Raw genomic sequence first — 24,336 nt, 5'->3', positions numbered from 1 at the left:
CCTGCTTCTCCTTAGGTCTGGTTTGCTGAGCACCCTAGTGGGGGAGAAATCTGTTACACAAAGGTGGGAGGTAAGTATAAAGAGTAGTTTAGTTTTAAAAAAAAATAATACTTTATTTATACCCCACCCATCTGGCTGGGTTTCCCCAGCCACTCTGGGCGGCTCCCAATCGAATATTAAAAACACAATACAGTATTAAACATTAAAAACCTCCCTAAACAGGGCTGCCTTCAGATGTCTTTTAAAAGTTGGATAGTTGCTTATTTCCTTGACATCTGGTGGGAGGGCATTCCACAGGGCGGGCGCCACTACCGAGAAGGCCCTCTGCCTGGTTCCCTGTAACCTCACTTCTCACAGTGAGGGAACTGCCAGAAGGCCCTCGGAGCTGGATCTCAGCTGGACTATGGGGGTGGAGATGCTCCTTCAGGTATGCAGGACCGAGGCCATTTAGGGCCTTAAAGTTTCCTTTTCATAGTGGATTGAAATAGAATATTTGGACATGTAATATTGGGGCCAAAATGCTTTGTCACATTTAAGTTCCTATATTTTATAAAAGCGGTGGACAACGGAAACGTTTTTGGTTTTGTTACTGGGAAATTAATGCCAATGCTGTTCTTGTTCTGTTTTGTGTGCTTTCTCTACAAAGAGAGGTGAAATCAGTAATTTCCAGTATCTGATGCACTTAAACACTTTGGCTGGCCGATCCTACAATGACCTCATGCAGTATCCTGTTTTCCCGTGGATCCTTGCAGACTATGATTCAGAGGTAAACATAAAAATCTTCTCTTCTAATACTAGACTAGGTCTAAAAGGGTCACAATTCATAAAATAAAAGCCTGTTCTTGGAAACCTAAAACCAAGGGTCCCCAAACTAAGGCCCGGGGGCCGGATGCGGCCCAATTGCCTTCTAAATCCGGCCCGCAGATGGTCCGGCAATCAGCATGTTTTTACATGAGTAGAATGTGTCCTTTTATTTAAAATGCATCTCTGGGTTATTTGGGGGCCTGCCTGGTGTTTTTACATGAGTAGAATGTATCCTTTTATTTAAAACCAGCTGGCCCGGCCACACGTTGCTGTGGGTCATCCCTGTGATTCCCCCCACCCTGTCCCGATCCATGACGTATCCCGCCCCTCCTCCCTCCAACCCCCCTGGCTCATCCCTGTGTTCTGGTAGGATACCCATCCCTCTGTTTTCCCCGGGGAGTGTTGTCCCCTCCCCCCGGTATCTCCATACATTGGCTCCTGCGCACACATCGTGAACATTTTTATATATTTAGATTAAAAAAAAATTGAAATAAGAACATGAGGAGCAGAAGTTATTATAAATGCATCTCTGGGTTATTTGTGGGGCATAGGAATCCGTTCATATTTTTTTAAAGAAATATAGTCCGCCCCCCCCCCAGAAGGTCTGAGGGCCAATGGACCGGCCCCCTGCTGAAAAAGTTTGCTGACCCCTGCCTAAAACCCTGCACTTAAAAGTAACTCAGATTACGGCTGGAAGCCTTGCTTCTTTAAATATTACTCTTTGTTAACTAATCTGTGGAATAAGTTGTGGGTTGGGTGTTTCAAGGCAGACGCTTGAGTAATGTTGCAGTAATTTGTAGAGAATTAATAAAAGACATATCTGCACTTCAGATGAGAGAAAGGGACAATTGTTTTAAATCAGGCCTGAGCAGCTAAATATGTAGAGTAGCTGCCAACATTTTTAGAAACCAGTATCTCAATATATTGAATAGAGGAGCCAGAAATAGTTGCACGTGAATGTATGCATTTAGTCGGAGAAATGAATTTCTTAAGAATGAACTTTACTACTTGTTTACTTTTAAAGGAATTGGATCTTACCAACCCAAAGACATTTAGAAACTTGGCTAAACCAATGGGAGCCCAGACTGATGAGAGGTTAGCTCAGTATAAGAAGCGCTACAAGGACTGGGAAGACCCTAATGGTAAGTGCAATAAAACCTCTTACCATCCACAATCTGAGGTGGATGTAATGGAATAAACGGTACTGTGGCTTTTCCTTTAATCTGATTTTCTGGGGGCTGGAGATCCCGCCAGACATCGTCAGTTTTACCAGCTAAGAAGCTGGGGACAGGTTTATCGTTAGGAGATTTGCTATGATTCAGTTGAGCCCCTGCGCCAAATTAATATAATAATCGTATAAAATCCTGCTTGTCTCCATCAGTTCTTGGAAATGTTTCCGCTGATAAAGACATTCAAGAAATGATCTCTAGAGAAACTTCTTGTGGCTAATCTGAAGCATTTAATTCCAAAAAGAGTGTTATAAAATACTGTGTGTGACATTTCTTTAAAAAAGAAATATTATTAGTTGAGCACTATAACAATGTAAGTGACTATAGTGCCAAATGATAAGCATTGAAACAAATTTTAACTATACCAATTTTAGATGTACTTAGTGTCTTGGTGTTAGCAAACTAATACTGACTAAGCCTAGTAATTTAACACAGACTTCCTCATTTCCTTCCTATTTCCTTTTCCTGTTATTCCCCACCCCCCATTTTCTTGCAGGTGAAACTCCAGCTTATCATTACGGCACCCATTATTCATCAGCCATGATAGTAGCCTCATATCTTGTGCGAATGGAACCCTTTACGCAGATATTCTTAAGGTTACAGGTAAACTATTTACTTCTGCCATTTGCTTCCAAGGTGTAATGAGCAGTGTGGGGAACGCCTTAGTTGCCGTGCAAATACTTCTCTTTTTCCTTCCTCAGGGCGGCCACTTTGACTTGGCTGACAGAATGTTCCACAGTGTGCGTGAAGCCTGGTACTCTGCATCTAAGCACAATATGGCAGATGTCAAGGAGCTTATCCCAGAATTCTTCTACCTCCCAGAGTTGCTACTCAATTCCAACAACTTTGACCTAGGTGAGAAAAGCCACTTTTCATAGCATGGCTGTATTTCTTTCTTACAGAGACACCGTTGAAAGATGAACATAAAGCGGATTTTGATGTGTATTAAATAAAGATAATAGCAGTGTATGTTTTAGTCTTAATTTTGGAGACTGGTCGTTTTAAACTGCTCGTTTGGGCTATGGAGCTCATTCAGGTGTCCTATTAAACTGTCTCAGGAAGCACACTTCATTGCAGAAAAATCCTCTTTATCCTCGTTTTCGCCTTGTAGGTTGCAAGCAGAATGGCACTAAACTTGGGGATGTAATACTCCCCCCATGGGCTAAAGGGGATCCCCGCGAATTCATCAGAGTGCATCGGGAGGTAATGTATGTTCTTGTTAGAAACTAAAATAACTTTCTGGCCTCCCATCCAAATCTTGCTATTCTGCATGGAAGAAAGCATTTTTGGCTGGTAGTTTTGCTCTTTATATCTTTTGTACATGCTGAGCACACTGGGATTATCAAACACGTCGGTTGACGTAGTGAGTCCACTTGATAAATTCTCACCTTCCTTCGTATTAGAACTCTGTAATGAAGTTTTGTTTTGGTTTTTTTAAAAAAAAACCAGTTGCAATGTTTTTAGAGCAGCCTATAAATTGAAGGAAAATAAGTAAAGCAGTTTTTTTAATAAAAAGAAAAGAAACTTGATCATGATGTTGGCTAACAATGCCATCTGTTGGATTGCTTTATTTCAGCAAGCAAGCCTTTGCCCACCTGTAAGCAGGTTGTGCTCTGTTTAACGTGCACATTTTGAATTGCAGGCTTTGGAATGCGATTTTGTGAGTTCTCACCTGCACGAGTGGATAGACTTGATATTTGGCTACAAACAGCAAGGGCCGCCTGCAGTAGAAGCTGTAAATGTTTTCCATCATCTCTTCTATGAGGGCCAAGTGGACATATACAACATAAACGATCCATTAAAAGAAACAGCTACTATAGGATTCATTAACAACTTTGGACAGATACCGAAACAGGTAATGAATGACATTTGAGTATGGTGCCTCTTTGGTTCAAGACAAAGTTGGTATATTCTGTTGTATTTGCCTTGTCCTTTCGGAGATTTAATTCCATCTGTTCAAGGCTTGGAGACCCATGGCCCTTTGGGGGAGGATGAAGCAATCAGGAGTTTGAATCTCATTTCCATGGGCTTTATTCTTGTTTCAAAGGGCAAGTCACAGTTGCTCTGATTTCCTAGTGAAAGTAAAAGCTGGTCATGCAAATGCAACGTATTGGAATGACAATCCTTGGTATCAGTCTGGGGGACAGGGTGTAGGCCTTCAACTCATTCTATCTTTGTAATATTGCATATTAATGTCACCACACAACATCATGACCGAAATGGAGATGAACTGGATGGCCTTGGAGTGACTCCAAGAATAAACAAATATGTCCATCCTCAGTATGTTGGCATGATCTTGTTTCACAGAGAAGCAAGTATGCAGCTTTGGGCACATAGCAGTGAATATACTCATGTTTGAATGGGATCTAGGTAGACCTTAAGCAAAGGAGGAAAGGGGGGTAGTTCATCAAGAAGATCTTCTGTGCAAGGTCCATTTAAACGAATGTGAAATATGAAAAATCTTGATTTTAGTTGTGCTTGCCCAGGAGAACTTCCCAGTGGATCACGCCCTTGACGCTTTCCAGAAGGAAAATGTAATTTCCAGACATAAAATATAAATATATGGAGTTCCAAGGCCTTGCACAGATTTTGACAAAGAACAAGCAGCCACACAGCCAAAACATAAAGTGACTGACATTTTCTCCAAAATTAAAATTACTTGCTTAGGGTTTCATTTATGGGATCCCACATACCGGTAGCTCTCAGCATCAAAGCTGGCAGTAAAAATGAAAATCCTAAAAACCTGAAACATAAAAGTACGAAGACAGAACTGGATTAAAACTAACTTCTTCTGTCCCTTCAATACCTGCATATTAAAAATAAAGATAAAACTTTTTACCACCTTCCCAGAAGCTAAAATAGAACTGACCTGTCCCTTCATCACAGAGAACATTCCACTGCAAAAACGTCCCTCTCTAACAATGAAATTATGTGAACAGATTTAAAAGGAGTGTTTTGAAATGTTATTAACTGTTTAGAGTAAAGCCTGCCAAATCATAATAATTCTCTGTTTATGGCTGCCGCTTACTGTATTCATACTAGCATCCTGTTTTGATAAACGCCAGCATTCCATCTGCCCCTCTGATGGTCCCTTTAAAAGCACCCTGTGGTTGCTTAACATGGCTTTGGGTGCATTTCAGGAGTGGCAAATACTGGTATTTCACTGACTCATCGTCACATGGTGGGCCGAGGCAACTGAAAACAGCTTGTGTGTTTCCTGTGACTGTGAAATCCATCTCTGTTAGGGAATTTATTTGCAACAAGTCTCATGGATGGTGCTGACATGTTTTGAGAGGTGTTGCTGCAAATTATTTGCAGGCCTGCTGCTAAGCCTGTAATGTTTTCTGTCTTGCTGCAGTTGTTTAAGAAACCTCACCCTCCAAAGCGAGTGAGAAGCCGAATTAATGGAGAAATAAGTGGGGTTTCTATCCCACCAGGTATTGCCAGTGGCAAGATTTTTTTCCATCATTTAGACAACCTGAGACCTTCTCTTGCACCAGTAAAAGGTAAATGCTGCAATCAGTTTACTTTTTTTTTTAGAACTATGCTCATAGTTCCCAGGCATTTTTATTAAAAACATATACTGTTGTTGGCCCCAGAAGAAAAAGACTTCCAAGGCCATCTCTATCAATTAAAATGTATTTATTTATCTGTTAAAAATGTGAAGCGTCCCTTGTTGCATCTATGTTCTGGCATGCGCAGAACAGAATATGCCAAAAATTAAGTGCACTAGAAACAACAGAACATGTCACGGCAGGTAAAGAAACGAGTGAAAACAAACCAAGCAATATATATGAAGCCAATTTTAAACAAGCTGATATTAAAATAAAGAAAACAAAACAAAGGCCAGTGTGCCTCAAATATTTCACTTGCTGCAGGGCAAGGATTGTCAATGGCATCTGTACATTAGACACCTCATTTGAACAGGGCTTGTCCTCATAGAGTGAACTGTGTAAGCAAAACCCACAAATCCTGATCCCTCGGAGTTGTGAAGAGTGGACAGTCAGCACAGATCTGGATTACATGTTGGACTTTATTTGCATAGAGGCCTATATGACTGTGGTGTCCAGTGCCTGCAGCTTGGGTAGCAACAGTCACGCTAATAACCCCCACCCCACAATAGCCTCTCTTTGCAGTTAAGGCTGTGTTGGGATGGCTCTAAAGCAGGGGTCCCCAAACTACGGCCCCCGGGCCGGATGCGGCCCAATTGGCCTCCAAATCCGTCCCGCGACGGCCCCCGCCGCCCGCTGCCGCCGCCCGCTCTTACAGCGCGCGGCGCGGCGACGATCTTCCAAATCGGCAAAAAATCGCCGAAAATCCTTTGTGCGCATGCGTATGGGCCTCTCCCGACCCAGAAGAGGTCATTTCCGATGCACTTCTGGGTCGGGGGAGGCCCATACGCATGCGCACAAGCGATTTTCGGCAATTTTTTCACGACCGCGTGCGTGTGCGCATGCGCATGGGCGCGCACTCCCCCGCCCTCCGGCCCGCTGCGCGCGCACTCCCCTGCCCTCTGGCCCGCTGCGCGGTAAGTCTGGGGACCCCTGCTCTAAAGGAATATCATCTAGAAACTGATTTTCTAGATGGCTCTAAGGGAATATCATCTAGAAACTGACTTGCCGTCTCTGGAGACTGTAGATGTGTGCACTAGCGACATTCAGAGATAGGTCCAGGCTGCAACCCGAAGTTAATTTCCATGCTTCCTGACTTCGCTGGAAATTATAAGAGCACAAAAGAGCCTTCTGGACTGGGAGCCGGCCTTACATTGTGCCTGCACTACAGATCTTCCCTTAGGCTTTGTGCTGTTTGGATTTGCCTTGCTTCTACCACACTGAACCATGAACAAGATTCATGTTGCTAGAGGACTGAAAAGAAGTCGTCTTACAATGGAATGGTTGTGTTTGAATTTATACAAAGTTATTTTGATACTCCCCAGCGACATTTCTCACTGCTCTGCTGAAACGTAAAACTGATTTGAGCATTAACAAATTCCTGAAGCGTTCTCAGTAGCTCTATGCCCTTGGAAATCTCTTATCCAATTTCTTACACTTCTGTGTCATGGGAGTTGATAAGAAATTAACATCACTGGTCACTGTTTAAATTCTTTCAGAGCTTTCAGTAGTGTAAGCAAGTTTCTCAGAAAGATAACAAAGTTCTCGTGAAATATCCTCACTGTCTACTGTGATTGGGTATAGCTTTCACCTAATCTTGGAACAGCGAATGTTTTTATGAGCTCTTGTTTGTGAGTGCTGCTATCTTTTCTTTCTCACTTTTCTTTCTCTCTTTGAGCAGAGCTCAAGGAGCGTGTAGGACAGATCGTGTACACGGACAAAGGAATTTTAGCAGTGGAGCAGAATAAAGTGCTAATTCCACCAGCCTGGAATAAAACCTTTGCTTGGGGTTATGCAGATCTCAGCTGCAGGCTGGGAACCTATGAGTCAGACAAGGTTTGTCTCTCAGATTTTTTTGGCTCTTTAACTTGCATACTTGATGATGGAAAACAATGACTGAACAAGCTGCCTCAGGCAGGTGTCTTAACTGTACCCTTTTAGAAACTTGCTGGACACATTTTTGTTCAGACAAGCCTATCCAGGTACTTAGAAAGTTGGTGCATGTTTTAGACTGTTGTTAGTTAATTGCTGATTTTAATTTTTTTGAAATCATTGCTGTTTATTTTTATTGATAATTTTATTGTTTTTTGTTTTTTTCCAAAAACCGCTTTGAGGTTTGTTTGGTTTTTAACAATCAAGCGGTGCATTTTTTGAAAGTTTGTAACATAAATAAATAAACCCGGTATTTATTCAGCAGGCTGTGGGGCAAGTTAACACTTGGCAGAAAGTTGTTTCTAGTGGAACATTTCCTATGAAATCTGTCTGTTAAATGTACTTATGTTTTAATTAACAAGTATAATTTGCATGAGCACCATCTTGCAGTGCAGGATAAACTATGATAATGGCTTTAAGATGGGCCAAAATACAGAGTGCATTATGTTATGGGGTAGAGGATTCCTGGCTTTCTTCTCCTATTACTCCCAGGCTTTCCACACTTCCCTTGCTTTGCCCCTCCCCATGAAACCAAGGAGCCGGCTCCCATCTTTGGTTGTGGATGGGAGTATTAGAAATCCATTGCCTCTCCCCTGGAACTGCCTTTGGAAGCGTGAGCTGGTTTTCTCCCAGGATACAAGGTTGAGCGGAAGGAAATGTATCTTCCCCAACCAACACAGTGATAGGATGCTGGAAACTGGCCACGGTTTATAAATTGATGGGTGCACTGTTTTACTTCCCCACCTTTCTAGGCCGTGATAGTTTATGAATGCTTATCGGAATGGGGACAGGTTCTCAGTGCCATCTGCCCCAATCCCAAGCTGGTCATCACCGGAGGAACCAGCACCGTTGTTTGTGTATGGGAGATGGGCACCTCTAAGGAAAAAGCCAGAACGCTCACTCTTAAGCAGGTAAATCTGGATTTCTGTGTCAGAAAATTGGGCCCAAGCATAGCTCATCAGCACTGATTAAATCCGGCAAGTTGGGAGTGAACTAAGTCAGAAAGTTTTGCTCTCCTCAACTGTTGGCACATGGATAGATCACCAAAAGTTGTTGTTGTTGTTGTTGTTGTTTTCTGGGGAAAGAAAGAAATTCACACTGGATTCTGTCAGACTGAAAAAAAATCTGCTTATCACCCTGCACAGCCATAGCCTTATGTCCTTATGGCTGCATGGACAATTTACTAAAACCATTGAAATACACCCCTGCTCTATGTCCTGCCACTGTCTTTTGTCCCCATAGGGGTCTGCCTATATAAGCAAAAGGTGAGCAAAAGGCAAGGAAGGGGCTGAGAATTCGTTCTTGTTGTCATCCTTTGCTTAGGCACAATTCACCAGTTCACTATCGCAGAGTCTCCATTCATTTCAACGAGGCTCCCATGGGAAATGGCTACAAAACCCACTTAAGTGGTTCGAGCTTATTTAGCAAGAAACCACACTATTCGGTTTCCAAAGCATTGTGTTTCTTAGATTTTAATTTGTCTTCTGCAACCTAGTAATAGTCTTCAAAGGAAAACTATTCCAATATCTGTATTTGCAGCACTTTGCAGCAAATGCTTTATGTATTTTCTTCTGCCTTCCTCTGTTTTTAGGCGCTGCTCGGCCACACGGAGGCAGTCACGTGTTTAACAGCCTCCCTGGCCTATCACATCATTGTGAGTGGGTCTCGGGACCGCACCTGCATCATCTGGGATTTGAACAAGCTCTCCTTCTTAACACAGCTTCGTGGCCACCGGGCCCCCGTTTCAGCCCTCTGCATCAACGAACTGACGGTACAGAACAGAACATTGACTGCTTCTCTTAGAAGAGATACAAATGTAGACAATCACTCTTGAGCTGGTTGTGCCCATTTCAGCTCCAGATTACATACAGGTGAAACTCGGAAAATTAGAATATCATCGAAAAGTGCATTTATTTCATAATGCAACTTAAAAGGTGAAACCAATACATGAGATAGATGCAAGACATGCAAAGCAAGATATGTCAAGCCTTTATTTGTTGTAATTGTAATTATTTGTCGTTAGGCAGGTCAATTATAAATGGAATGTAATTAATGAAATGTGATAGCGATGTTTGTTTTTGTATTGTAACTATTTGTTTTATTACTGTGGAATTTCCAAAAGAAAGCATTTGTAAAAATTAAAAGAAAAATAAAAAATAAAAAGTTGTATTACTGAAATAAATGCACTTTTCGATGATATTCTAATTTTCTGAGTTTCACCTGTATGTCCCCTAGTTAGTGACGTTTTTCAAGCTATTAAATGAAAACATCATGGAGCCCATTTTGGGGTGTCAACTGTTTGGTGCGATTTTTTGCCAACAGAAAGCAGCTTGCTGGGTACTTAGACAAACTTATTATTGGGGGGGGGGGTCAACCAGATTCCCTTCCCGTCTTCCGAAACCATTGTTTATCATATTTTCACCTGACCATCATTTTTGGCCCAGGAACTAGGTAAGTTGACTCTGGAGGAGGGGAAGACCTATCATAAATTCTTGGCACTGTCACTAGAAGAGCAGGCATGGCAGAGTACCAGGGAGGGGTCAGATCTCACAATACTGCATTGGCCTTTAAGCTGCTTCCTTGTGGCTTCAACCTGCTGTAATAATGGAAAGCATGTCATCCTGTAGGCTTGTTATGGTCATTCCCGAATGATGGCAGTTGGGTTGAAAGGAGCCGTGGACTTGACTCCACCCACATGATACCAGTTGCTATTGCAGCGACATTGTTTGTGTGCCATAGCAGTAGCATATTACGGGGCCTTCAATTTGTCTTTAACTAGATTGCAGCCTCTTACCTATGTAGATCAGTTCCTGGTGGGGTCAGTTTCAAGTAACCGGTTCTTGAGTTTCCAGCCAGACCACACCTTTGTTCTTCATATTAAACCGAGATGCATTTCTCCCCCGGAATGGCAAAGAATGGCACCGTTGAGATCTTAAGTGTGCCTAAAACGTTTATCCTTTTTTTCAGGGAGACATTGTGTCCTGTGCTGGCACTTACATCCACGTGTGGAGCATTAATGGGAACCCCATAGTGAGTGTGAACACTTTCACCGGGCGCAGCCAGCAAATCCTGTGCTGTTGCATGTCAGAAATGAACGAATGGGATACCCAGAACGTGATTGTGACGGGGCATTCAGATGGAGTGGTCCGAGTAAGTACCAGCAGTCATGTAGAAATAAAATTGTGGGTCGGCAGCATGCCTCGTGGTACAGAGGAAATTGATAGAGAAGTTTTTTTCCTCTCCTTTGTTCATAATATGAGGACCTGGCCCATCCAGTGAAGGAAAGGAAGTGGGGCAACATTGAAACTCATGAATCTGAAGTCTAAAGGGGATTCATGAACAATAAGGCCATCAGTGGTTACTAGGTGTGATAGCCATATACTCTAAAAATGCTAATTGGGAGAGGGCTATTGCACTCCTGTCCTCTTTGTGGGCTTCCCATAAGCATCTATTGTGGGAAACAGGATGACAGGACTTATATAGGATTTCCAGGTTCATTCCTAATTGCAGCTCCTATCTATTCAGAATTCTTCAATGGCATATTCATTTACTCATATACTAAAGCGGTTGAATAGCCCATCCGCTAGTTAGAAACCTAGTTCGATTGTAATTTAAATGTGCCTTGATTTTTGTATCTCTTTGAGTGCTTTCAATGTTACTTCGCTCCATGTCTTGTTATATCGTGTCAGGTTGAAAGCCAGGTTATACGGCAAGGAGGATATGCATTCAGATTTACACTTTCATTTCTCCTTCTCCTAGTTCTGGCGAATGGAGTTTCTGCAGGTCCCAGAAACTCCAGCTCCTGAACCTGTGGAGGCGCTCGAGATGCAGGAAGAGTGTCCGGAAACCCAAATAGGTGCTGTTTCTTTTTGGCTTTGTGTTCAGCTGTGAATTGTTCAAGGTATAGCTCAGGAGTGGGAAACCTTTGCTTCTCCAGTTGTAGTTGGGGCTCAACTTTTATTTATTTCATACAATTTATATACCATTCAATTGCTTTAAAATAAATAAATCTCAAAAACAGCTAATAAAAAGAGGAAAACGGTAACATTATCAGTTGTAAATAGTTTTTAATAACTTATTTTTAACTCCCACCATCACTGATCAATTGCTTTGCTGGCCTGGTCTGGCATCTGACAAAACCGGGGAGCACCACTTTGGCTGCCTCCCCCTGGCATGGATGATATAATAATGTCCCAAATGGATTTTGTATGAATCTGGACCTAGGTTTTACGTCAGAGTTATGGAGGGGCAGGTCTAGTGGGGGAAAGTGAATCATGGCTGGGGTTTTGTTTTATGCATTGCATGTAACAGGAGAGGAAGCCCCGGATGAGGACAGCAGCGATTCGGAAGCAGAGGACCAGGGCCTCGTCCAGGACCCAAAGCTGCAGGACAGCCGGAGCCAGCCAGGCAGCGCCAGCCACAGGCCTCGCTCGTCTTCAGCCCGAGCAGCAGCTGCATGGTCGGCAGACAGCAGCTCTGATGACTCGAGGCGCTGGTCCGACCAGCTCAGCTTGGATGAGAAGGATGGCTTCATCTTCGTGACCTACTCCGAGGGGCAAGCAAAAGTCCACCCCCAGGTTCAAGCTAACCACCCACACCCTAATCCAGGGGAACTACGACATTACAGCAAGCTCAAGCCAGGTATGGAAACGCCTCTTGGCGACATGCCAAACTAGAAGTGTGTTGCCTGGGCAGGTTTCCAGGTGCCCAGATAAATCCTGTACTCTGGGGCCAGTGGGCTGAGATCCTGAGCGGCATTTCCCCTCCTGACCAGGCACCATGCAGATACATTTCCCACCCTCCACCTTTGCTTGCATTCTTACCCGTTTTCCTTTCTTAGGCTACAGATGGGAGCGGCAGCTAGTGTTCAGGAGCAAACTAACTATGCACACGGCCTTTGATCGCAAGGACAACGCACATCCTGCGGACATCACGGCATTGGGCATCTCCAAGTGAGCGACCTGCTTTCTGTGTGTCCTCAGTATATCAGCTGAAGGCACAGTAGTGGTTTTAGCTTTAGATCGGCTAGAACAAAACAAGCAACTTTGGAACTGAAAATTGCTTTGAAATGGTTAGACATATAGGAGAGGCAACTATAAGCCATGGTAGCTAGGTAAAACTACTGTGCTCAGAGTTAGCCTACGTCAGAGCATCAGGTGCCAGGAGCAGAATGAGGCCTTTAATGAAATGATTTGGGCATTCTTCTTTACAATTTTTGTATTTTTTTGGTACCATTCAGACACTTTCCCCCTTTTTCAAAGTTGAAAGAAAGTAAGTCTGACCTGGTAGCCCTTACTTTGAATCAGCAAGGCTGTTGCATTCATTTGAGGGGGGGGGATGTTACCTTTGGCCAAGTATTCTCTGGCTTTAAAAACATGTTTCTCTCTAGCCTTGAGGCTAGTTCCTAATGCTTAGACCGGGTGCTAATTTGTCTTTGCCTATCTGTTTCTCTTTTCAGGGATCACAGCAGGATTCTCGTAGGCGACAGCAGAGGCAGAGTGTTCAGCTGGTCAGTGAGTGACCAGCCCGGCCGCTCTGCAGCTGACCACTGGGTGAAAGATGAGGGAGGAGACAGTTGTTCCAGCTGCTCTGTCCGTTTCTCTCTTACTGAAAGGCGTCACCATTGCAGAAACTGCGGGCAGCTCTTCTGTCAGAAGTAAGAAAGATGGTCTCTCCTGTGAATTCTTTACAGACTGGTTCTCACAAAGGTTTTGCTAGCATCTGAAGAGTTGCTTCTTTTTTATTTTATATTCTTTATTGAAAAATAAAAAAGTACAGAATTACAAGTGCACAGAATAAGATAAGACACACAAAAAAGAAGAAACAAGAAATAGTACCCATGTAGAAAACAAAACAGGAAAAACATATATTGTGTATATTACGAAAAAAGGAGAAAAACTTGTTATTGTAGTTAACCAGACCTTAATCTATTTTAAAAAATGAATTCCAAATATCATTAATCTTGCCCCTTGCAAGTCTACATTTGTACACAACTTGTCTAAAGAGCTGCTTCTTGATAACAACAGGTACCCTATTTATTTCACTAGCAAATCTGATACTCCCCCTCCCCACCAAAAATCAATAAATTCTCTTACTGTAGATAACTTTGTGCTAAATTATTTTGAGAAAGATAGGATAGAGCTCATTAACTGGCCTAGAGGGGAAATTAAACCCACAATAGCATAAGTGGAATACCCTGTTTCCAGAATCTCCTGTAAACATTAGTGCTGGTTCTCAGAACAGTTGATCCTTTATAAGCCCATTGCCGGCCACTTTAACACTAGTTACCCCGGAAATTCCACTTCCGTTTCAGTAGTACTGTCACTATACCATGACCCCTTGGATTCCGTTGATTGATTGCTGGTTCTTCCCTTGGTCAAGATGACCGGGTGCTCCGAGAACACCCCTGCCCCTAGAGCAAGGCTCTTCTAACAGCAGAACTGTGTGATTCTGAACATAAATGCAGGAGGAAAAAACTGAGGAGAAACAGTCTACCTCCCATAATTATTTGCTCCTGCCTGAGTCTCGTGCAAGAGAAATAGCCCAGTCCGAAGACTTCATCGTCCACCGTAATAAACTGCAGGTGCAGAGAGAGGAATAGTAGCTCACATTCTTGCGTGCCTCCCCCCCCCCTCCCCAGGTGCAGCCGCTTCCAGTCGGAAATCAAGCGTTTGAAAATCTCCTCCCCGGTGCGGGTTTGCCAGAACTGTTACTACAACCTTCAGCACGAGCGAGGCCCTGAGGAGGGATCCTGGAATTAACAAGGCAGAGGCAAACCATGTAAACGCCAGGCTGAACTGCAGGGCCCACAGGAACTCGGTATATTTAATTCATTGCAGGAATGAACATGCAGCACATCCAGAAAGGATTGCAACGCTAGCACTGAACACTTCATCTTCGTACTGCGCAGCAAAGCTCTTGCGAGCAAAAGGGATCATTCATTTTCCATGTACATTTTCAGAGAAGGCGCTGAAAACGTTCATGCGGCCAGCGAGTGTCAGGCGGAGAGACAAGCAGTTGCCGCAACTGCATTAAGAACCCACAAGACCCAGCCTTCCCTGCTAACGTGGCTGGGAGGAAAACTCATCATTAACCACTCCTTGTTCTGTCTTTGGTTTTGTAGAGCTAGTCACCTTATTTGTGTTGCAGGAAGGAGAAGGCTTTTTAGAAGATAGTTGTAAATCCTGCCTTCTTTGCAAGTAAACTGTGGATATTGTAAATAGATATAATGGCCTTTTTATTAAAATATGAACTTAACTGCCTGTTACATGGGACATCAGACCAACCACTATACCTTGTATCTCATTTTTAGCTCATCCATCTACTTAAATATGAATGTTTTTTTATATATATATAAAAAAGCATTGAGGCATTATATTTTATTTTCAAAATCCGGGCTGCATGTTTGTTCTTTGGTTACTCGCATTATCTTAACTTAAACCAAGTAATTCAGGGAGTTTTGAAAGGCGGGGTGAACCACCCTCAACTTGTCTGCGGCAATAGGACTCGGAATCTTTCATTCTCAACTGTAAGATAAGGACCCTCTTTTTGTTTCATTTTTTAAAAAATACAGAAGCTATTTAGCGCCTATCTTCATATTTAATATGGTCTCTTTTTATACAATGTGGACCTTGGCTTGTGCTCATTCTTTGCAGTTTCTGGATCAGCTGGTTCCTACAACAGTAAAGGCCAGATCTTACTTCGGACAATAGTAAATGCCTTGCATAAAAGTCGGAATTGCCCTACCCTGGAGAAGAAATTAACAGACTTGGGACCCTTGCTGTTATAACTGGATGCTAATACCAATCCATTGAGGGGGTTTCTCCTGCACAGGGCCTATTGGAGTGAATGGGAGTTGCACAAGAACAATTGCCCGCCTTTCATTCTCCTTAACTGGGCTTTTCTGCTGGGGGGTTGTCTTTAACTCATTTATTTCTTTTAGGCTGCCTTTATCATTCATTGGCGTACCATCAACTTGGGGAATGTTACTCAAACTTTCATTGAAGGAGGACATTTCATACATTAGTGGTTTAAGATCTTATGTTTCTCACTTCTTTCTTGGGTCACTTTTTCTCCAGTCCACGAGGGGCATCTTCTCTGTAGAGATGGGGGAAATACACAGATCAGGCGCGTCCCATGGGCATCCTTTTTGGAACATGGCCTTGAAAAGTGGTGGTTTATTTTTATTTTCTTGTGCTGTTTGTTTTCGTTTCACTGTAATGTATACCATGTTGTAAACGGGTGGTGAGATGAATTGGCCCCTGTTCAGTTTGGCCTTTTCCCAGATCACCGCTGCTATGTCACAGCAGATGAGTTGACGGTCACATTAGCAGCAAAACCAAAACCCTGGCACACCACCAAGTGAAAAGGAACGGGGCACAACACTAAGGCAAAACGCAGACATTCTCAGATCTGTGCCACTTCAGATGGGAAAGAAGCATTTACACTGCTTATACTGATTAAGTGCTTTCTTTTGACAGTAAATCAAGCTCACTGACCATTTTTGTTCACTTAAACATCCCTGGTGATAGAGGTGTATGCACTGATTGGAAAATTAATTGTCTGTTTTGATGGTGATGTTTTTAATGGTTATGAACTGCAAGAATTAGATCAGTTTGTGGATTTGTGTTCAAGTCCCCAAGGAAATCATTCCACACACATGTGCACGCATATTTATTAATATTACTTCACCCACTCTGGTTTTGGTTACAAATGGCACTGATCCAGCAGCCTCGCCTACTTTACCCTGCAAGGAAAGTCTGTTTCCGCACTTAGTTGCTTTTTACTTTGTAGTTACAGCCTAACAGCATGGTCTCCAAGACACTTCACTCCCAGCATACATTCTGACCTGTCAAACTAAATAGCCTTAAGTATGGATAAACTTAAGTGGTTTATAGATCTTGACCTGATAAAACTAGTTTTCAAATTACAGATTTAAATATTTTTAAAAAAACGTGTTTGAATTCTCTGAAAGCACCTTCACGCCACCAAATTTTTGTTTCTCTTATTAAGGAAAGACTGAACATTAGAAGAAGAGCTTAACTTGAAGTATCTCTAGCTTGAGAATTTGGGTTTGTTACTTTAAAAAAAAACACCCTAAATTATTGAAAATAAAATTTTAAGCACTGGATAGCACAGTTACAACTATTGCTGGGTTAGAAGACAGCAGGATGTGTAGAGATGTTTACTTCTTCTTTTTTAGCATGTTTAACTACATAGACATGTTGTACCAGTGTTATTCTACACTTTTTACATTTGCCACTCCTCAGGTGGAAGGTGATTTTTTTTTTCTTCTGTGTGGCTGATTGCGTCGAACTTGCGTAATAAGTGTATTTTGGGGATGAATTTTTTTCAGAACTCATTTGTGTAGCCAGATGATGGATAGAAGAGGTTTGTGTATTCTGTTTGTGTGAAAAGGGGAAATGGGGGCTCAGCTGCACCACGAAACAGGCACTTGCGTAACCTCCATTCATTCTAGTGGCACCTGACATGGAAGTCCTACACAAGCTCCACTGGAGTGAATGGCTAGATTCTTGGCCCAGCTGAGCCCCGAGAGTCCCCCTGCAGCTGCTGCTCTAATAACCTAAACAGTGTCTAGCATAGTTCCATAGACTTATCAGAGCGTTCTGGACTGAATAGCTCTGTTTCCCCAAATTTGTGGTTTTGCATTTAATTTCGTTGAGCAGCGCAGCACCACTAGCTTATTGCACTGTCCCATCGCTCCCATCTTTTCTCCTGCCTCGTTCTTTGATGTGATCCTCATTTTAATGCATTCACGTGCTCTACCTTTGTTTGTAATGTGCGATTGTAGTGTTCACGCATAGGAAGTGGAGAGTGGCTAACTCCACCCCCTTCATCCATCAGTCCAATAGCAAAAACACCTTAGAGACATTATTTTGCACTTTCTTGTGTATAAAAATCAGTAGAAACTCTCTTTTTTTGTATCATTTAAGACTCCTTTTTGTTTTGGTAAGTGAACTGTGTATAAAAAATATTTATGCAGTTAAAACTGTTTTTAGAAAATATTTTTAATTTCAGCAAGTTTGGTTACTTGTTGCATGACTTAACACAACTGACTTTTTGTGTCAGTACAATGTATATTTTTTGTCCTGTTATTAATTTGTAAACTCTAGGTAAATGGCCATTTATTTGTACAGCAACTGGAGTAAATTGAAGATAACTGGCTATGACTGGAGGGGTGGAATTTTGTACTATATTGCGGACTCCAATTTCTGGGTTTTTTTGGTGGATATGTAAAAGGCCAGAAGAAATACTATCTAGTGTGCAATCTGTGATATTTGAATGTTTATTGTATATTTGTCTCCAATGCAAAAAGGTAGAGTAACACAATTACAATACATGATTAAATGCAATAGTTCAGGTACTTTTTGTTTTGTTTTCATTTCAAATAAATACTTGCTATTTACCACCAAATTACTCTGTGTATATCTCTTTTGGGAGGAAAAAAATATCCCCAGGCAATTCTCCAAGTTCTGCATTAGGGGAAAAAGCTGAATCTGAGGTCAATTTAAATTAATCAGAATGGCACTCCTGGTGTCAGCAAGAAGATGCATTGAAATGCTGCTTCTATTCTTGCTAGGTACACTTTTTATTTTAAATAAAAATTGACATTTTAGGAAGCTTGTCTTTCATGTGGTAGCGTGAATCATGGCAGGCCTTTGTCCCTGCTTTTTAATACAAGATTGATTTTATACTTTGGTGTGGTTCCGCTGCTTCAAAAGGACACATGTCAACTGAAGAAACAAGTTCTAGCTGCTCTTGTTGGTGAAATCTGGCAACAGACATGACATTCTTCCCTCTTTCTCTACCCCCAAAAAGTGTCTGATGTAGAGATTCTCTCTATAGTTGTGGTGCTTTTCAGAAGGGAAAATGAGGAATAACCAGTGCTTTCTACAAGAAAGAAGATTCCACCTAAACATTAGGAAGAACTTCCTGACAGTAAGAGCTGTTCAGCAGTGGAATTTGCTACCAAGGAGTGTGGTGGAGTCTCCATCTTTGGAGGTCTTTAAGCAGAGGCTTGACAGCCATATGTCAAGAATGCTTTAATGGTGTTTCCTGCTTGGCAGGGGGTTGGACTGGATGGCCGTTGTGGTCTCTTCCAACTCTATGATTCTATGATTCTTCACCATGCTTCTAAGACAGTCACCTGATCTCTGCTCAAGCAGAGACTCCATTTTTTAACTCAGCTATGTGTTCTGTAATCTATAGGTAGAAATGTCTGCCTTGTTTTTCATTACTGCTATTGCTGAATCAGACCTTATGTAAGTAAACACAACTTTTAATTCTAAGTCTACAGTCTGTTGCATGATTCTTTTAATTAAGAGGGAAAGGAATGATCCAGTCTGCTACCACATAAAGAGGCTATACATCAGGTGTCCCCAAACTGCAGCCCTCCAGATGTTTTGGCCTACAACTCCCATGATCCCTAGCTAACAGGACTAGTAGTCAGGGAAGATGGGAATTGTAGTCCAAAAGATCTGGAGGGCCGAAGTTTGGGGATGCCTGCTATACAGCCTAATCCCAAAAGTTTCCACTTTAATACTGCAAGGAATGGTGTTTTAAAACACTAATTGTTTTTAAGTTCTGCTCACACACAAAACAGTGTGTGTAACAGGAGGGTAAATTGTAAAAATAATATAGCCTATCCTGACCACAAATCCATCCAACACTGGCAACATTTCTGTTGTCCTGGGTGAAGAATAATCTTGGCTCTGATACCTGAGCACGTATACAGAGTCTACACTGATGCAGACTGACTGAGTTGACAAGACCCCAATGCCCAGGGAAATGGCAGCTCAGCAATGCAGTCATCAGGAAAATTCTATGTCAGTTCAGGAACTACACACAGACTTACTCATGTCTGATGTCAACCACCAACTCAGGTGGTGGTATACCAGGTTTTCATAGCTTGTGGGTTGCACGGACTCGATTTGACATGGCCTCTGGGCTTGCTATATGCTTTCCCTCCCATTCATTTGCTCCCTTGAGTGTTCAAGTCAGTGTATCAGGAGAGGGCAACCATCATGTTTATGGCTCTTTTCTGGCCAAGGAGGCATGGTTTTCCAAAATGTACTCTGCCTTAGTTTCAGGATCTTCAGACTCAGGGCCCTCTCATTCTGGTCCTGACCGGCCAACGCTAACTGCTGGGATGTTGAACAGAGATGCCTGCTAAGTCATACCAACACTCCAGGCATCACAGTAACCTTCCGTGCATCAGATCTAGCAATTGACTTGGGATGCTGCACTCTCAATAATACATCTCTTCAAGACATGTGCCAGACAGCAATTTGGACCAATCCAAGTTCTTTGATGAAGCATTAAAAGCTGGACTTGCATGTGTGCTTGGAGACTGCCTTTGGCAGGCGTGTCTTTCAGCATGTGCTTCCAGATTATTAGTGTACCAGTTCCCACCTTGGGAATAGCAGGAATAGCTTCAGAACATCCCACTTGGTGGTATCCTAGTGCCCTCTCAAGATACCACTGGTACGCAGCACCAAACTGCCACAAAATAGTGTCGGTTAAGAATTAGGAATTTAGTCCACCCTCCTGGAGGTGGTGTCCTTTACCTACGGCAAAATTAGAAGATGAAGTGTCGTGGGAAAGCAGCAACAACTTGCCAAGTGATCATTTTAAGCCCACCTCTTCTATCTTCATACTGTTACAAAAGCCCAGCGCCCGTCCCTCTTTCTTGCCAAGCCTTGGCAAGAGTTCATGGGATCTCAGGTGCCCACACAGGGTCTCTTCTGATGTTATCTCGGCATCATGGGTGCTAGTGCATAGTGTATATGGCCCAGGGTAAGAGGTAGGAACCTACAATACAGCTCCTTCTCACACTAGTTATTGCTCCAGTTCCCAGTGGGCCAACTTTTTCCACAGTACCAGCATTTCCTATGCATTTCCTATGCTATTTTCAATTTACGTTTTCACAGGAGAAGCATAGCTACTTCTGCACCACCAAGGTAATTTTAGAAGAAGCCTGTAAGTATTTAGGTATTACTGGTGATGATGTTTAATTGATTTTGATAGAATCAAAAGTTTCCACCTTGTTCAGTCACCCTATCATAATGATTTTATATATACCAACCAAAACCAAAACACACAATGAACTCAAGTAGTACAATGATGTAAACGGATTTCATTTTTCTAGAAGTCAGACGTTAATAACACGTGTTGAGTTTCACTACACAGTTTAGTCAAGCAGCACCAAGCAGGGCAAGAAATATGTAACCTTGAAAGCTCACAGCAGAAGAAAACTCACTCACACCAAGTTCATAGGGTAGAATCCTCCAGAAGGTTCTGTTGCACAAGTCTCACTGAAATGAATGGAAATAGATGTGCTGTTGTGCAAATATCCTTTGTTTCAGTGAGACTTCTGTAGAAAGAAACTTCCATGAGGATTACACTCCTAATGCCTTAAATCCTATTTAATCAGTCCTCACCATACCATGTTTTTGGCATTCGTGTGCTTTAGGTTTATTACTTTCATTTGCTTTAAAAATATTTTTTTTATTATCACATGATAAAAAGAAACCACACAGAAGCATTTAAAAAGCAACTCATGCCTTGAATATTAGAAATGTCACATTTCATGCAGAGTTCGGTAAGGAATCTCAAAAGTGCAAATCATATTGAGCACATCTGTGCTGGTCCTCCCCACAGGGAAAGAAGAAGTAATCTCCAACTCTGTTACTGACTAAATGCCCTGGAGACTCCATTAGCGGTGGAAGCACTAGATTCATCTCACAGCATAGGACTCTTAACTAACATTGTTACGAAAGTGATCAAAATATTGCTGAGTTAGCACTTGTATTGCACTTACCATAATGGAAGGGGGAGTTTCTATTTAACACGTCCAAACATTGGAGGCACAAATGAGCACATTCCAGAGACTTAATCAGTCATTTCAACCCCAAAGCCCTGGACAGAGTTTGCTGGTAAAGAAGAGGCCTGCAACTCAAGTAGGCATTTTGTGCTTTAAACTGGTCTTTAGGATGCTATGAGGAAGAGCCCCACCCTCCCAAAGAACATTTCCCTTTTACAAGAAGCCATTCCTTTACTTTTATTTTTCACCGGCCACTTAGGCTTTTTAACTAAAAGCAAAACCAACCTCAGGCATCCATTTACAGGCACACCTTTCCTGTAAGGGTTCCTCCATTACAAGCCCCTTTCCTATTTTGGGGAAGTGATGCAACACGATAAAACAGATCCCATTTGGTCAAAGTTTAGTGATACTGTCAGCTAAAATGCAGCACGGCAAAGTGTCATTAATTGAGCTGGAGTCGTTAATATCATTGCACTAAAATGTATTTTGATGAACTGCGTACTCCCAATCATTCGTTGAAGTCTTGCTCCAGAAGGAGTGTGCCCACCGTTGTTTAAAAATAGTTATTTTTAAAAAACTGTAGCTGTGAACCAAGGGAGAAGGCTCATCTCATCAACCCAAAGAACTAAACTAGACAGCAAAAACATGCAGTTAGAAGGAACTTAAATCTTGCATGGCCTCCTAGATATTCACAGTAATCTTAGTAAACAGACATTCATATCTTCAGGCACAAAGTCTGACTTCGGTCCAACACGTCATGCTCATGTAAGCAAAACCTGCATTTCCAGCTGCACTTCTCTTTGTAGTCCACAGTTTGGTCTGCCTAACCTCTCAGCGATGGCTGAAGAATCCCCTTTTCAATGAGATGTGTCTTCAGAGTTTTGTAGACATTTAACTGCTGCTCTGGCTGAAGCACCAACAGCTGTTGCAGGAGCTTGCTGGGATTGGGGCCTCTGGCAATTAAATTGAAGGAGACAAAGTATCAATCTGCAATACCACTTGTGATCAAATGTTTGCTTATAAAGAGCTCATCCAAACGAAATTTTCGCTCTACTGGGGACAGTACAGCATCAAAAGCATGCTGACCAGAACATATGCAAACACCTTAATGAGGTCACAGAAATTCAACATGAACAACCAGATCTACTGAGAGACACATTTCCTCATTAGGAACTTCCACCCAGGCACTCATTACTATAGGGAGGGATATTTAAGAATGTCAGAACAAAACTAGGTGATTCTTCTTTTATAACCTACCAGTCACAAAAATCGGTTCCGCAGTACAGCAGGATAAGTATTTAATGGTTTTTGTATTGGTATTTGTTTAAAAACCAATAAAAATTATTATTTTTTTTAGAAAAGGTTCTGCATGTGAGGAAATATGAAATGCTGCTTCCCCTTGCATACGCCCATTTATGCACCTATACCTTTGCATCTGAGTCTCCAGCAACTCAGAACAGTAACGTCAGATAACAAGGAAGATACCAATTGCCACTGGTACTTTCTGAGAGGCTTTGCACATAGAACAATGTAGAGTACTGGGACAAGCAACCAGCAACTCTGTCCTGACATGCATCTAATGTAAGCTTCTATTAAGTTAAAGGAACCATTCACATCGCTACCCACATCCATGACTTCCATTTGAACCCATTTCCTAAGCCCCAAGACAATGAGTTCTCTTCTGTTATGAGCCAGTTTAAATGACTGAGCACTTTTCAAAGGCAGCGCCACATAGAGCAGGTTACAGTAATATCTGAAATGAAGACTCATGTAACGACTTCATGTCAATTCTCTGCAATGAATTATTAATAGAGAACATACCTTATGAAACTGGTGATATAGACGTGAACAAATGTAGACATCAAATACTGACAGTCACAACGATCCATTATTCCGCCATGGCCAGGAATAGTGTCAGCAAAATCCTTTAGAAAAAAAGGAAACTCAATTTATTATTTGAAGATAGCTGTCCTAATTAATACTCATTATATATTTAATGTAACACTTTTAAACTGCTTTTAAATCAATTTATCAGTTATATTTAAGTTGCAGGTGCAACATTTAGTCAATTAATCCATAACGTGTGTTTTTTCAATTTAAAAAGGTACCCCATGGTAACTGGGGCAGCAAATTTCTATTTCTACATGCACTTACGAAAGTGACACAGAAGTCTCAGTACAGGGAAGATTCATGCGTCCAGATTCATACACACCTTGATTTTGAAAGCCCTTTTGAATCCACTAGCAAAGAAGCCTCCGAATGGTCCAATTAAGGATGCAAATGTTGACAAAGCAATGCTGTGCATCTGGAACGGGCACAAATTCACTGTTTCCTACAAGAGATTATGGTCATTAATTTTACCTGTTTTACTTATAAGGAACTTAAGTTTTCTCCATATCCACAGACCCCCTCAAGGACGACCTGGAGCATTAAATGTTTAAAAGGATGGGCACCTTACTCAAGAAACCAGACCATCTTTACCTCTTCCTCATCTTGACCTCATCAGTGAAAGAAGAGTATCCAGCCTTCTCAGACCAGACCTGTCTTTGGTGTGAGATCGGGGTTCGAGTAAAGTTCCAGAGAGGTCTGTACACTTTTAATTAAAGCCTCCCCCTCATTTTCTACTTTTCTTAAAATTAATTTCCCCCTGTCCCTCTCCCCTGGTTATGGACCAGCAAGGGATATTAGAAAAAGGTTGTTGGGAAAACAGCCTTAGGTCCAGGTACATGGGGGAGCTTTCCCTGGCTGCCATCCTCTGCAGAGAGGCACAAAGTGGGTATAGAGCAAGCCACACAGTGCCATTTCCTTCTGGAAGACAATGAATGATTAGAAGAAGGCAGGTGGGTTGGCCTGGCCTGCCTATTTCTACACAGCAGCAGCACAAAGCAGGAGTCACTTCAGACAGCTCAAGTAGATT

The 24,336-nt window shown here is 42.1% G+C and overlaps 2 protein-coding genes across 5 annotated transcripts in view; one reads left to right on the top strand and one right to left on the bottom strand.

Moving 5' to 3' along the window:
- Nucleotides 1-18,010, top strand: part of WDFY3 (WD repeat and FYVE domain containing 3) — a 125,871-nt gene extending 107,861 nt beyond the window's left edge. For all 4 annotated transcript variants that reach the window (XM_035112493.2, XM_035112491.2, XM_035112492.2 and 1 more), the window contains 17 exons: nucleotides 16-70; nucleotides 647-766; nucleotides 1,829-1,946; nucleotides 2,530-2,636; nucleotides 2,735-2,888; nucleotides 3,145-3,236; nucleotides 3,676-3,888; nucleotides 5,392-5,539; nucleotides 7,326-7,480; nucleotides 8,329-8,487; nucleotides 9,168-9,347; nucleotides 10,544-10,726; nucleotides 11,336-11,432; nucleotides 11,888-12,217; nucleotides 12,417-12,528; nucleotides 13,035-13,232; nucleotides 14,217-18,010. In XM_035112493.2, coding sequence (XP_034968384.2) covers nucleotides 16-70; nucleotides 647-766; nucleotides 1,829-1,946; nucleotides 2,530-2,636; nucleotides 2,735-2,888; nucleotides 3,145-3,236; nucleotides 3,676-3,888; nucleotides 5,392-5,539; nucleotides 7,326-7,480; nucleotides 8,329-8,487; nucleotides 9,168-9,347; nucleotides 10,544-10,726; nucleotides 11,336-11,432; nucleotides 11,888-12,217; nucleotides 12,417-12,528; nucleotides 13,035-13,232; nucleotides 14,217-14,337 — 2,542 coding nt within the window. In that variant the 3' untranslated portion in view covers nucleotides 14,338-18,010. The remainder of the gene's footprint in view (nucleotides 1-15; nucleotides 71-646; nucleotides 767-1,828; nucleotides 1,947-2,529; nucleotides 2,637-2,734; nucleotides 2,889-3,144; nucleotides 3,237-3,675; nucleotides 3,889-5,391; nucleotides 5,540-7,325; nucleotides 7,481-8,328; nucleotides 8,488-9,167; nucleotides 9,348-10,543; nucleotides 10,727-11,335; nucleotides 11,433-11,887; nucleotides 12,218-12,416; nucleotides 12,529-13,034; nucleotides 13,233-14,216) is intronic.
- Nucleotides 16,823-24,336, bottom strand: part of CDS1 (CDP-diacylglycerol synthase 1) — a 31,090-nt gene continuing 23,576 nt past the window's right edge. Inside the window, exons 11-13 of the mRNA XM_035112494.2 lie at nucleotides 23,632-23,751; nucleotides 23,241-23,344; nucleotides 16,823-22,372 (exon numbers count right to left, since the gene is read on the bottom strand). Of these exons, the coding sequence (XP_034968385.1) occupies nucleotides 22,243-22,372; nucleotides 23,241-23,344; nucleotides 23,632-23,751 (354 nt within the window). The 3' untranslated portion in view covers nucleotides 16,823-22,242. The remainder of the gene's footprint in view (nucleotides 22,373-23,240; nucleotides 23,345-23,631; nucleotides 23,752-24,336) is intronic.

This window comes from Zootoca vivipara, chromosome 9 (genome assembly GCF_963506605.1).
Source record: "Zootoca vivipara chromosome 9, rZooViv1.1, whole genome shotgun sequence".
NCBI lineage: Eukaryota > Metazoa > Chordata > Lepidosauria > Squamata > Lacertidae > Zootoca > Zootoca vivipara.
The sequence above is the reverse complement of the archived record's forward strand: the minus strand, read 5'-3'. Positions and strand labels throughout refer to the sequence as shown.